Source organism: Scatophagus argus, chromosome 8 (genome assembly GCF_020382885.2).
Source record: "Scatophagus argus isolate fScaArg1 chromosome 8, fScaArg1.pri, whole genome shotgun sequence".
Lineage (NCBI taxonomy): Eukaryota > Metazoa > Chordata > Actinopteri > Scatophagidae > Scatophagus > Scatophagus argus.
In genome coordinates this window covers 9,266,690-9,279,460 of record NC_058500.1, presented here as the reverse complement: position 1 = coordinate 9,279,460, position 12,771 = coordinate 9,266,690, and the positions used below count along the sequence as shown (strand labels likewise).

The window sequence follows — 12,771 nt, the reverse complement described above, 5'->3', positions numbered from 1 at the left end:
AAGCATTTCATTATGAAATTTTCTGAAAAAAATACTCTCAAATCACTACAGAGAAGAACACATTGTTCTTTATTTTATGCCGTGTGTGTGATGAGTTGCACACTTCCTCCTTAGCCTTAGAAGTAGCATATCAATTCAGTCTTGTAATGCTAAGCTACCGGGTCTTCTTGAGTTTCAGAGTTGGTTTCTCCCTGCAGAGAACAAAAACTCTGTCAGCAGGGCAACTGTTTTCTGATGTCTGAGTGTGAAAAAGCCAGGAAACAGGAAAGTGACTAAGAAAAAAATGCAAGTTTCAACACTGACTGTTTGTCACTGTGACAAAAACCAACCCTGAATCTAAAGTAGCTGAACACACACAGGGGAGAAAAAGCTTTGTCTAGCATACAACAGAAGGCATGGCCACAGAATAAACATCCTTTATAACAACTTGTGTGAAATTGCAGTTTGCAAGTATCCATAAACATGGAGACCACTTTGTGATCTCAAAACCATAAGCTTCTGTTTGACTTTTGTTTAACTTTTCTGTTTGAAAATGAGTTATTCACATTGAACTGTTCTTGGACTACAGTATTTTGTATGGGTTTGTTCTGACTTTAGTGCACTAATTAAATTTGAAAAAAGAAGGTGCTGTCTTCAGTGTATTTCTAACTTGGTTCTACAAGGTTCTACATGTAAAACACCAATCAGTGCCCTGAATGTTGTACACATGAGGACCAGTCAAATAATGCCTCTTTACCTTGTGGCTGAATTTTATGCTGTTGTCTGCTGTCTCTACACTCCTCCTAAATGGCAAACAATGAAGAAGTGCTTCAGTTTGGAGTTTTGTTTCCACTCAGGTGTCAACCGGTGTCCAGTATCATGCAAAAACACTGAACACACAGTCTGCCCTGCACCATCCTGTTGCTTCCAGACCCACCCAGCAGAGATCTGCACTCAACTGAGTGCACTCTTCTAGTTGTATTCTATAAACCATTTGTTATTTGTTTGCTAAGGACCTTTCAGATCCAAGGCACTATTCGTCATACTGCAGGTTTGAAACATTTCTCCTCACAGAAATCGGCCTGAGTGTTTCCATTCCAAGAGTTCAAAGCCCAGAGGTTGTTTTTCTTGTTGTTGATGTTGATTTAGCCTGTGTTTTGTTGTTAGAGGTCTGTCTGAGGGCACACTAGTCACATGGTAACAGTGTAATCCTGTCTCACATGCAGACGATGTGATCTATCTGCAGAGCTGGCTGTGTTCTCTACTGGTAACCTTGTTACTCACCTCAGGTGGAGCATTGCATTGCACTGTACACTAACACAATCAAGACAGGCACTGGATGAAGGATGACTGAACGCTTAGACATGTATTACCGCTGCAGCATGGGATGAATTGTTCCTGTTGCCATGATTTGCATGTGCAGTGGCCAGATATATTTACTCAGCTTTCTCAGAGAGCCCACAGGCTTTGACAAAGCTGACTAATAAGACCACTGCTCACTTACTGGTCTGTGTCCTGATTGCTAATACTTCAAGGGAGCATGTAAGGCTTAATCCCATATTACCACGGCTATGTTAAGTGTAAGCATCTGACTGTCACACACACTTCCAAGAGGGGCCCCCATGCAGAGCAGGGAGATAAACAGAATTCGTGGTTGATAAGCTTGAGCTACAGTCTGTGTTAAAGAAACTCTATGGGCATCCTCAGTATGGTATTTGCATGACATGACTGTGGAAACGTGGGGGAAAATCGGCCTCATTTCAAGACAATGCCATAAAGAGGTCTTCTTGGTCATTCAGTTTAGTGCATCTATAGTCTTTAGGGTTCCATTTCCTACATAATGAATGACTGAGACTACACTACACTGGCTCAGGTCCTAGGTCTGTCTCATGAGATGTAAACACGGGCTTTGGGTGGTGCCAAACTAGGACTTAAATCACAGTATAAAACCAAAAATGTTGTGTGCGTCAGTGTCGTACTGCATTGTTGTTTTATTTATTTATTTTTTTTTAATGTAAAAGTCAGGTGTTAGATAGAGTAAAGATGTTGGAGCCCAAGCTTTTCAGGTCAGTCTTTGGCTAAGTATGGGCTTACCACTCTCTCACTCGCTCTCTCAGGCGGTAATCCCTATTTAATAGCAAATTAGGATATTGGCAGTGACAGCAGTAGTGAGTTATGTTTTCCTTCACCTGTTAGGACATGTCAATACACAGAGACAAGGTCACAGATGTGTAAGTTGTTTATGTTATTTTATTGTTAATTTTACTTAAATATCTGAATACTTTTTTCACTACTACTGAAATTTACCAAGTAACTATAGCTGATAAATAAATGTCGTAGAGTGAAAAATATCTACTTCATGAAAAAAATGTAGCATAAAAGTAGCATAAAATGGAAATGCTCTTGTAAAATATATATAACACATGCCATGTTATCAGCTTTATGTCCAACCACATGCAGCTTTTTCCATCTGTTCCAAATGTTAATGAATCTCGTATGTAAACCACATATAGAAGGGAGCTTGTTTGTTCCTGGAACGACAAGTGAACAGATGGTATGGATGACATAGCCCTGCATGTCCTGTACACCTGATATAAAAATTTGAGTTAGAATTGAGGACCACAGAGATTTCAGGTGTAATGAGAAAGCAAAATGAAAACAGTAGGACCAGAAGCAGACTCCATCCTCACAGTAGTGATCTTTGTTGTCTGTCATTGCAGTAAGAGAAGCTATTTGTTACACGGCACACCCAGGAGTCAAACCAATAACAGCCTTTATTGTTAGGAGAATAAAGGAACAAGCAGAAAACAGAGCTGTTTCTCAATTTGTCTGGTAAATTTCCGCTCTTGAAGATTACCGTATGGGGAGACAGAGATTACAGTGACTTCTCAGTGAGTCACACAGTGGCACGAGGCAATGAGGCTGCCCGCTTCAAAATATTTCCTTCTGCAAAAGCACGGAAATCATCAGGACATAGATATGTTTTTAAGGACTGTATTGGACACACGACACATATATGAGTCATGACTTTGATGTAGAAAAAAATAAAAAATAACTTTTAGTACCAGTCATTTTTTTTCTCTGCCAAGGAGGCTGCAACTTGAAGATTTTGTAACTTATGTAAGCCAGGATGTTGCAAGTGATTTTAAAAGAGGGAATGATGGTTTGAATTACTGTCAAAAGGGATTGGAGTGCACCTTATCAAAGTATGTAACAGATAAGCATATGAAAAGCCCTGGTCACAGTACTTAATTATATATATTAAAAGCAATGGCGGTGATATTTGTCCTATTATGAGTTATTATAGGGCTTCACTTGTAAATTATGTAACTAAAGAAAATAGCATCACAAAGGTCAAAGGGGCAATCTGATTAATTGTCTGACAGGCTGCAAAGAGTGCTTTGCTGCTGTGCCAAGAAACAAATTGAGCATGAGATGTAAATAGATTTGACCATGTTAACCGACAACAAAGGAGTTGTGCAACCAAGGTGAGGTAAACAAGACTAAGAATCTGCAGTCGGATGATGGCACTAGGTGAAATGTCAGAATCATCAAAGTAAATGCAAATCATACTGAAGGGAACATAAATGAGTGAACCAAATTTCATAGAAAAAGCAGTTGTTGAGACATTTCACTCAAAAGTACAAATGTGAACCCTGTGGTGGTGCTTTAGAAAAAAAGGTCACAGGTTCAATGATGTCATTGAGATTCATCCTCTGGGGATCACAAATGTTTGCACCAAATTTAGTAACACTGCTTTGAGTAGATGTTGAGATATTTCACAAGATAAAGTGAAAAAGTTCTGTGCTTGTGGCAGGGATCATCAAAGTCATTGGTTCATCCATGGGCACCCTGGACATCTCCACCAAATTAATGGCAATCCATAGAATAGTTGTATAATACTTCAACCTAGGCTTGGGGTAGGGGGACCATCAATATCTGCACAATATTTAACCTCAACTGGTCCTAAAGTTGTAGATATTTCAGCCTGGACCAAAGTGGTATATCGATTGTGCTGCTAATACAGCTAAAAAGCATTAGTGTAAACCAACCTTTAAAAGTCAAAACTTTATGGACAAACTCCGGCTTTCAACTAAATCCAATGACCACAGTTGGCTTGGGGCCAGTGTAGACGACAAATGGAAACCAACTGAGGCACCAAGCAGCTATCATAGAGGGACTGGTTTGACTTGTAAACGCAATCTCTGGAAATTGAATAAAGTGACTATAGTACTTCAATAAGAAATATATGATCTTCCTGTACAGAGCATAAATGTCCACTTTTCCACACAGTGTATTGTCAATCTGAAACCAAATAAACTGGACTTTCCCAAGACCAAAACCACACCGAGTTGCTTAGCAGCAGCCATTAAACATTTGTAAAGAAAGCTTGCTGGGGTAATAACTAATTGTATTGTTTACTCTTTGTCTTTTTCAACATGTAAGCCTTCAAGACTCTGGGCTGAAAGCCAAGGGTTTTGTTGTTTAAAGGATGGCCTTAGTGTTTCAGTTAAATTGGGCTTTAATGTGTCCTAACTGTAGCTCTGCTCCACAGTGTAATCGCTGTTAGGACTTGAGCTCACCCTGTTCTGAACCTCAGGGTTCCATTAATGTGACGTGCAGCTTTGTCTTCACCTCCAAGACTCTTTGAAATCAGAGTGATGGAGCCCACAGGGACGCCAATTATAAACTATGGCACAAGAGCACTGACTCACACATACACACATTTAAATCATGGCTCATGTCAGTGCCCACTGTATACTCCCCTTCTTCACACCTTTGTGGACTTGTGATGAATGACTGATTTGAAAAATGGACAACCGTCTAACTGCCTCATTCAGAAAATGTTCCCATGAATTCAGAGACCTGGATGAAGGATTTATTTGTTTCCCACAATGCATGAGAAGGTGCGTAGCTTTCAAGAAGCAGCCATTCTGTGAGGTAAAAGGCCAGTCACCACAGCAACAGCAATGATAAGCTGAGAAATGGCGCCATCTTTAGGTGCCTTACTATAGTTCATAAAATGTAATTGCATGGTAAGTGTTCCTTCTTTTATTTTTTAACTTTCATTCCGCTTTGAATAAATGTTGAATAAATATTTGCAAACTTGCAAACTCACTTTAAGCCTTTTTAAAATGTATGAATGACCAAGAGTATGCATCCCAGAGTGGTGCCTTTTAGCTTAGTGCTAACGTTAGCATGCTAACAGGCTCACAGTGAAGGCAAATGTTTTTTGTTTGCCATCTTAGCTTCACATGTCAGCTTTGCTTAACAGTAAACATAATACATAACACATAAGTACACCTTATAACTTGACATTACCATAAAGTATACATTTGGAACATATCAAGCATAATAATGGTCTTTAACCATTGAGGGTGGTATGGTCTAACAAATAATAACCTTATAGTTAAACACAGTTATATAAAAGTCTTCACTGGAGAAATGTCGACATATAGCTAGAGTAAATTTTGTAATATTATTGTGAAGTTCTTTCTTTTTAACACACATAAAAATGAATGCTTACATGAGAGCGTGTTTTAAAACCACATTCAGAGGTTTGTATACTGCTTGTAAATGCTAGCCTACACACAGGAAGTTTTACCAGCACACCTAGAGTTGATCCGAGTATCATTAGGTTTGAACAAAATTAAATTATGACCAGGAGATGCCACTAAATGAAAAGTTAGTGGATCATCATAGTGAACAGAGATCATCCTGATATTCAGAGCCATTAATGTTACTACCAAAGTTTACAGCAATCCATCAGTTGTTGAGATGTTTCTTTCTGGACCAAAATAATGGACTGAGCAACAGACTAACATTGCCATCACTGGGCAGGGACACATTGCTAACATGGCTAAAAAAAAAAATGTACTGATTATTTACATAAGTAAAAGCAGCAAAATTTTTTGAAGCCACTCAAAATTTATATGTGAAATAAAACACAACTCATGCTTGCAATAATATGTTTAATTGCCAAAACCAAGACCAGTTGTTCATTTATTTTTATAATAGCAGGGTGAGACTGAGAAATACTTGATATTTAAGCTCATTTTAACTGTGTCAGTGGTTAATTTAACATGCAAATGGTTTCGTTTAGTAACACTTGTATTTTCTTGTGCACTGTACACTGGATAAAACAGATTTGATGTCATATAGGGCAGCAGAAAATGTGTTTCTCCATTTTAAGTGTGAAGAAAAGGTAGAAATATGTTAGAGGGGGATAATTGTAAGCATTCATGGAATGTTACAGGTCGAATCGTGAGGTTAAGTTCTGCAGCTAAATCCAAAATAAAAGTTGCATCTCAAAATCATAAAATAAAGCTATATTCTATGTAGCTTCATAGAGGTTAACAACATTTTCTGGATGAGTAAAGTAAACTGTGCTATTTGTCTTTTTACTCATACGTATCAAGTGCCTGTCACTACATGGATTGATTTAAAGTCAAAGCACATTTTAAAAGTGTTAAGTTACCAGCAAATTTTGTTTTGCTTTTTTGTAGCACTTACAAATAATCCTTAAAATAAATTCATGCAAGTGCAATTTAAAGATCATCTTTCATAAGTATACATAAATATTTCCCTCAAAACCTTTATACCGAATATCTTCTCTCACATTTGGTAGTTCTCAAAGAAACTTAAAACAGCCAACATAGATAGCTTTCTCTGATTATTCCTCTTTAACATTAGAATATGTTTTGAAAATATATTGTATATTCTGTACAATAAGCTGAAAATAAAAGAAAACCTACAAACATACAGACCCATATGTTTTTCTCACTACAGGTCTTTGCACCACCACATGTCCCCTCCCAAAGCATCCAGCTTCCAAACTTCAAACTTTGCAGCAGCTGTAACTACGGACCACGACTTGCCATCCCTTCAGCAGTCAATATTAATTCTAGAGAGCAGCTCCTCCAAGGCCTCCAGTTTCTGATTGGCCTCTTCGATCGCGCTGTAAGTCTGCACATTGCTGGCGATGTGGTAGCGAATGTCATCCACCAGTGGGACAGAGTCGGTTTCATGTCGCTCCTCCAATGACTCAGCATCCTCTTTGATGATCTCGGCAAACTCAGCCTGCTCCACCAGCTGTGAAAGACAAGTTAGACAGGTAATTTGGCTTAAGGGGGGGACTGAACATGGCAAACCAGAACATCCACAACATCAACCTCAGCTCATGAGTGCTAAATGGCAAAATGGGATTTAGCTCATGTAGTTTCCAGACACAACAGCAAAAGGCATTATTAAATGGCCTCAAAAGTCTGTCTTTGCTGTGACTTTTGACATAATGGCGGTGACAGATGTCCAAGAGGCAGTCAAGTACCATAAAACCCTATATATTTTCACTTTTTAACTCAGGCTCTTGTGACTTGTGATTTTAATTTCCTCTTTAGTGTCTTCACTGTTTTTTATACTGCTTTTTGCAAATCACTGCGTAATGCTGGTTTTGATGCCCGCAGAAATTAAACTAACTAGTTCACTGGTTGGCAAGATAGTTCACATAGCAACATGTCCCTTCATGGGAACAGTTTGGCATTTGGAGAAACACCCTTATTAGGTTTCTTGCCAGAAATTAGTTGGGACATGGCTTGCTTAGCTTTGCATAAAGACTGGAAACAGGGAAAATATCCAGCCTGGCTTCATCCAAAGGTAAAAAAAAAAAATCTGCGTACCATCAGCTTTAAACCCTACTTGTTTATACATTAAATCTTGTTTATTTTGCTTGCTTTGTTTCTTGTTTATTTATTTTTATTTATCTGTACAAAACCCAAAATGTGAGGAAACAACAAATGTTTTGTGGTGAGTTTTGTGCGCAAATTGTTCTTGGGTTTTGCCCCTGTTTCCAGTATTTATGCTTCATACTGAACTTACAGACATGAAAGAAGATCCATTTTCTCAGCTAACACTATTCCCCATTCCTCAAATGTCTTTCTGTTTTTGTTAAGGAAAAGCTTTGGCTCTGTTAATGCACTTCCCTGACACTATTCAAGGTATAAACACCAAACAATTCAAAATATACAGGAAAGAAATCATGAATTTCCAGTGTTGTGTGCAAATCAGCCACCAGTTGCTATATCCTTGACACCCTCTTGATGTCCAGCCAAAATAAAGCTCCTTCCAGGGTCAACAAAGAGACATGCACACTCACGCGATCAATGTTCTTGGCCATGAACTCTGTGCAGTAATCCTCCAGCCGAGACAGACGGAAAAGCTTCGCTGTCTTCCACATATAGAGAACGTTGTCTTCACATATAGTCTTAGCGAGTGTCTTCCCACAAAGGCGCTTTAGCCCCGGCAGCAGATACATGTCAGCCACGCACAGCACGTCAAACACATTCTCTGTTGTTAGCTGAACAAAATAAATATCCAGTCAGCTGTCAGACAATAATGATGAAACATTATCTTTACTGTTAAAGTGGTTTGTATGTTCTCTGCAGTTGACTAAACCTTAAAATGAAACCAATTTATCTGCTTATTCTTTTTCAAGGTTGCAAAAAAAGTCATTCCATACTGTTCAGTTAACCGCTGACTAAAAATAAAAACTTTTTCCGTAAATGCATTCAGGACAACAAAGGGGGAGCTGGGGAGGGGAGCTGCAGAGTCCATCACAAGTAGTCACCTTATCCATTGCTAATATAAAATTATTAATTAGGCGTGTTTTAATAGTGGATCTTTGATGTAGCAGTATTAGTATCAGGCAGTAGTATCATTATTAAAAAATCAAAAAATTTATGACACCCCTGTACCTAACGAATTCACTAGTTTGACCGACACAAATTGGTCTGTACAAGTGATGCTACTGTTTCATGGCCTTATTTTTATTTATTATTTTTTTTTCTACAAGTGATTCACTGGTAGACTGGCAATTAATTGCTTCTAGTTTTCTCACTAGATGACAAGTTTGCATCCCAAATAAACACTTCTGCAAAATAGTTTCCACAGAAATTGTACACTGACCTCCGTGTCATCCGTATAGATGTAATACATGATGTGGATAAATATTTCATGGGAAATGTTGTGTAAAGTGATCACTGGGGTGCTGGGCTGAGACTGCAGCTGCTCTCCCTCACTGAAGTGGTCCATCAGCAAGGCTTTAAAATAATCACTACGACCACAGAAAAAAGCCTGGAGGCAAACACAAACGCAAGACAAAACACGTTAATTTGAGTGACAGGATCTGGGAGTTTGTAATGTGGCTCAGGAATGTTATGTGAGCTTTGTAGTACCTTATGACACAAGAAACTGTAACCCTCAACTCTGAAGCAGATGTCAGGATAAGTGGGGAAGTGGTCTACTCTGTTAAAAGGAAGTTCACCAAATCCAACCTGTGGAGAATCAACAGAACAAGTTAAATCAGCGTGGGCTCATTGAAAATATTATCATAGCAGCTACAGTGTAGATTTTCTGCTCTGATGTCCCTACTCTCAGTTCAGTGGGAAGTGCACAATCTGCTAACTGAGCCATCTCCTCCTGAAGTTGACAGCTGTGAGGCTCCAGGCTGAGAACCTTCACACAAACTCCTGGCTTGTTGGACACTAAAATATGAGGAAAGAAAGAAAACAAAAAAAAGAAAAAGAGAGAGAGACCAGACAGACATCCATCCGGTAGGGGGAAAAAAGTCAATCCAAGCTCAAGAGTTTAATGAGACGTTACATTTACAATGTGTTTGGGTATTTTTTGAGAGTGTTTAAAAATATCTGTGTATTACGCTGATAATACACATACACGTATTAAAAGTGTACATGTGAGCCAAGAGTGCCGCCTTACCAAAATCATACACCTGTTTGCATTTATTCTCCAGCTCCTCTATGAGATCTGCCATTTTGCACTGTTTAGCAAGTCGCCTGGAGTCCTCCACAAGGCTTATGTCGATATCCATTCGTCCTGTTTCATTAAGAGGACAATGAATGAACACACACAGTAGGCCAGCGTGAGCATGGTGACCGTTTAAGTCCCCTTGAAAAATATTCATTTCCAAATGCTTTTCTCTCTGGTTCAGACACATTAAATTCACTCATTAAAGGATAGGTTCATATTTTTTTTCCCAAGTGTGTTACAAAGAAATCCTTTCATTCACTTCATGCTCGCTGTAATCATTACCTCTGTTCATGTACTGTTCCCTTCCAAACTAAGTGACTGGGGACAAAATCTACAGTCCTTGTTTCATGCAGAAATGAATTCCCAGGTTCTGTTTGAGTTAATATGGGCTCCAGCAGTCCAGACTCAGATAATTACGTAGGGAATGGAGATGTTACATTTATATGCAAATGCTTTCACTGTATTTGCTGTGTTTCCTTGCTGAGCTGCTGTGGAATAGAAATAACAAAAAAACAGCAATTTGGTACTAAAAAGACTAACGTATACATTCCAGATGTCTATCTGGAAAAAAAAGGGTGTTTTTCGAAGAAAAAAGATTTTGCTCTCAAGCTTTTAAGTCATGATTCCAGAAAAACCTGTTTCAACGTTCGTATAGGCACCTGGCTATTGTTTTTAGACAAATAAGAAACATTTTAAACCAGTCCTTTAAGAACAAACTGAAATGACAACTCGGTGAATTGACAAGTTTTTATATGCGTCTTCATAATACCATATAACATCACAATATTATAATATATTTTATAATTTAATTTCTAATTTGAATATTTTTGGTAATTTATTTATGGTTATATTGTTCACATATAAGCTAAAAAGTTACAAGATGCATATCCCATGAAAATAAATTATTTAATCCAGTTCTTTGTTGCTGACACATTAAAAAAGTAGTGTGGACTGACTTTTCCTGCAAAGGCTTAAAACTACTATCTAATTAGAAGCCAGAATATTGACAGCTCTAACATATACTCACCTGTGTAGAAATACTGCAGGATGGCTCCAAAGGCTGCAGGATTGACCTGAAATCAAAACCACTTTTCTTTATAATAGACACAATGTGCCTGTCCAGCTGTATATTAGATATGGCAATCTAACAACAAAGCCAACAACACACAGCAAACTGGAATTACTCAACCAGGATTTGTATTTTCACCTACCAATGGGTGTTTCAGGGTGATCATGTTCTTCCCTTTCCATTTGGTCTCAAACATGTCAGTGAAGTACTCCGAGCGTGCACTCAGAACACAGCGGTGGGCTGTAAACATTTGTCCATGGACTAAGAACTTGACATCGCTGTGTTGACCCTGTTCCAATAACCTAAAGGAAAAACACGTTTGGATTAGATGGTGGTATCTGGGTTCATCTCCATGTTTCTTTCCACTGTAGGCTATTTAAACAGCAGAAGAGAATGAGCTTCTTGATCCTCACATGTGCAGAAAGTAGTTGAAATCATCCCGCTGCATGGCTCGGACACTGATACACTTGTAGTCCTTGAGCAGGCGTCGTACAGAGTCATTCAGAGAGCCGTACAAACACCTCTCACCATCAAACGTGTTGGCTTCACACTTGGCACCTGAAAGAAAAAAAAGAAACTATATTACTAAACAAAAGAAAGATAACATGCACAGTCAGCCTGTAAAATTTCAGTCTTACCACTAGCCAACAGGTACTGGACCAGCTCCTCGTGGCCACAAAGGCAAGCATAATACCTTTAAAACAAGAGTGTTCACATTTTAAGATGGGAGGATAAACAGGTTAGGCAGAGGGCAGCTTGACTAAATTCTACTTACAAAGGGGTGCTGTCCCATTTATCTCTTACATTGAGGTCCACATCTCTTTGTTCAACAAGATATCTTGGAGAGAAAGGAAAAAGAATGAATGTTTACAGTGATGAGCTGGAGTCTACATCACATAGGAAGAGGCTTGAACATATCTGAATGCACAAAGGAAAAATGGCAAAGAGGCATCGTCCACACATCTGCACACAGATTACAAACAGCAGGATTATTTTGTATGCAAGCATCCTGTATGATGACCTCTTTGGATTTACTATTCTTGGCTAAATCCTAAAACAAAAAGTATTGTTGTATTTTTATTTCTTTTTTAAATCAGAACCAGATCTACTGAGACACCGACATCTAACATTAATATAATCTATCCCTATATCATGCATTGCTGGAGATATGAAGCTACTTTCCACCAGGCTGCATAGGATTGTACTGACTTGTCCTGGTTTGACCAGCTCCTGCTCCGATCATAATCTGCAGGATACACCTCTCTATCCCAAAGCACTGACACTGACATATATTACACTATCATACCTACGCTACGTCTGGAAACTGAGGAGCTGACCTACAAACGTCAGCTAAAGTTACCAGCTTGCTCATCCATGCTAATGTTGGCAACCCTGCCTTGCGTATTTACCTCCTATCCATCTGCAGAGCAATGCAGTTCGTTTGGGTTTAGCTAATATACGAAGGCTAATGCCTTGTAAGACATGACTCAGGAAAACAGAGAACAACAACATTTCTGCAAACATGTAAAGCAAATGAAGCTAGCATTCAGAACACAGGCAAAGACAACCAAGGAAAACAACGTCAGCTGAGCCGCTGGTTACCTGACTCTACAAATGTCGCCCTTTCTGCAACTACTAAACAAATCGTACACATCCATGATCCCCGCGGTGTTTTCTGTCCTCTGTAATGCATTGAGGCGGCCTGTCTGCCGGACAGGTGGGAGATGATTTGGTGGAGCTTCTGAGTTTGCTCGGTCGACGCTGAGAAAGTTTGCACTCCGGCTCTCACGCCCTCTTGCACGGTTGTTGACAAGCAGCTCGGGTCCTCGGTGTTTTGGTCGAGGAGATCCAGCGGTCACGTGACTGAGTGTGTACTTAACTTGGTCTACAGAATACTGTTA

General features: G+C 39.0%; 1 protein-coding gene across 1 annotated transcript; it reads right to left on the bottom strand.

The window, feature by feature from the left end:
- Positions 1-5,937: 5,937 nt before the first annotated feature.
- Positions 5,938-12,724, bottom strand: abtb1 (ankyrin repeat and BTB (POZ) domain containing 1). Its single transcript, XM_046398206.1, has 12 exons — positions 12,473-12,724; positions 11,646-11,708; positions 11,509-11,564; positions 11,284-11,428; positions 11,013-11,172; positions 10,829-10,874; positions 9,751-9,867; positions 9,406-9,518; positions 9,210-9,308; positions 8,941-9,108; positions 8,132-8,332; positions 5,938-7,071 (listed from the first exon to the last, which is right to left on the bottom strand). Exons 1-12 carry the CDS (start codon positions 12,526-12,528, stop codon positions 6,865-6,867), a joined length of 1,431 nt encoding a protein of 476 aa, XP_046254162.1. The 5' UTR covers positions 12,529-12,724; the 3' UTR covers positions 5,938-6,864.
- Positions 12,725-12,771: the final 47 nt, after the last annotated feature.

What these genes read in the sequence shown, in the direction of transcription:
- abtb1 (XM_046398206.1), bottom strand. Translation starts at nt 12,528, where the DNA reads ATGGATGTGTACGATTTGTTTAGTAGTTGCAGAAAGGGCGACATTTGT. An exon ending in TCACCCTGAAACACCCATTG is followed by an intron (nt 10,875 to 11,012) that starts GTAGGTGAAAAT and finishes TTTTGATTTCAG; the next exon opens with GTCAATCCTGCAGCCTTTGG. An exon ending in TGGCCAAGAACATTGATCGC is followed by an intron (nt 7,072 to 8,131) that starts GTGAGTGTGCAT and finishes TGTCTTTCACAG; the next exon opens with CTGGTGGAGCAGGCTGAGTT.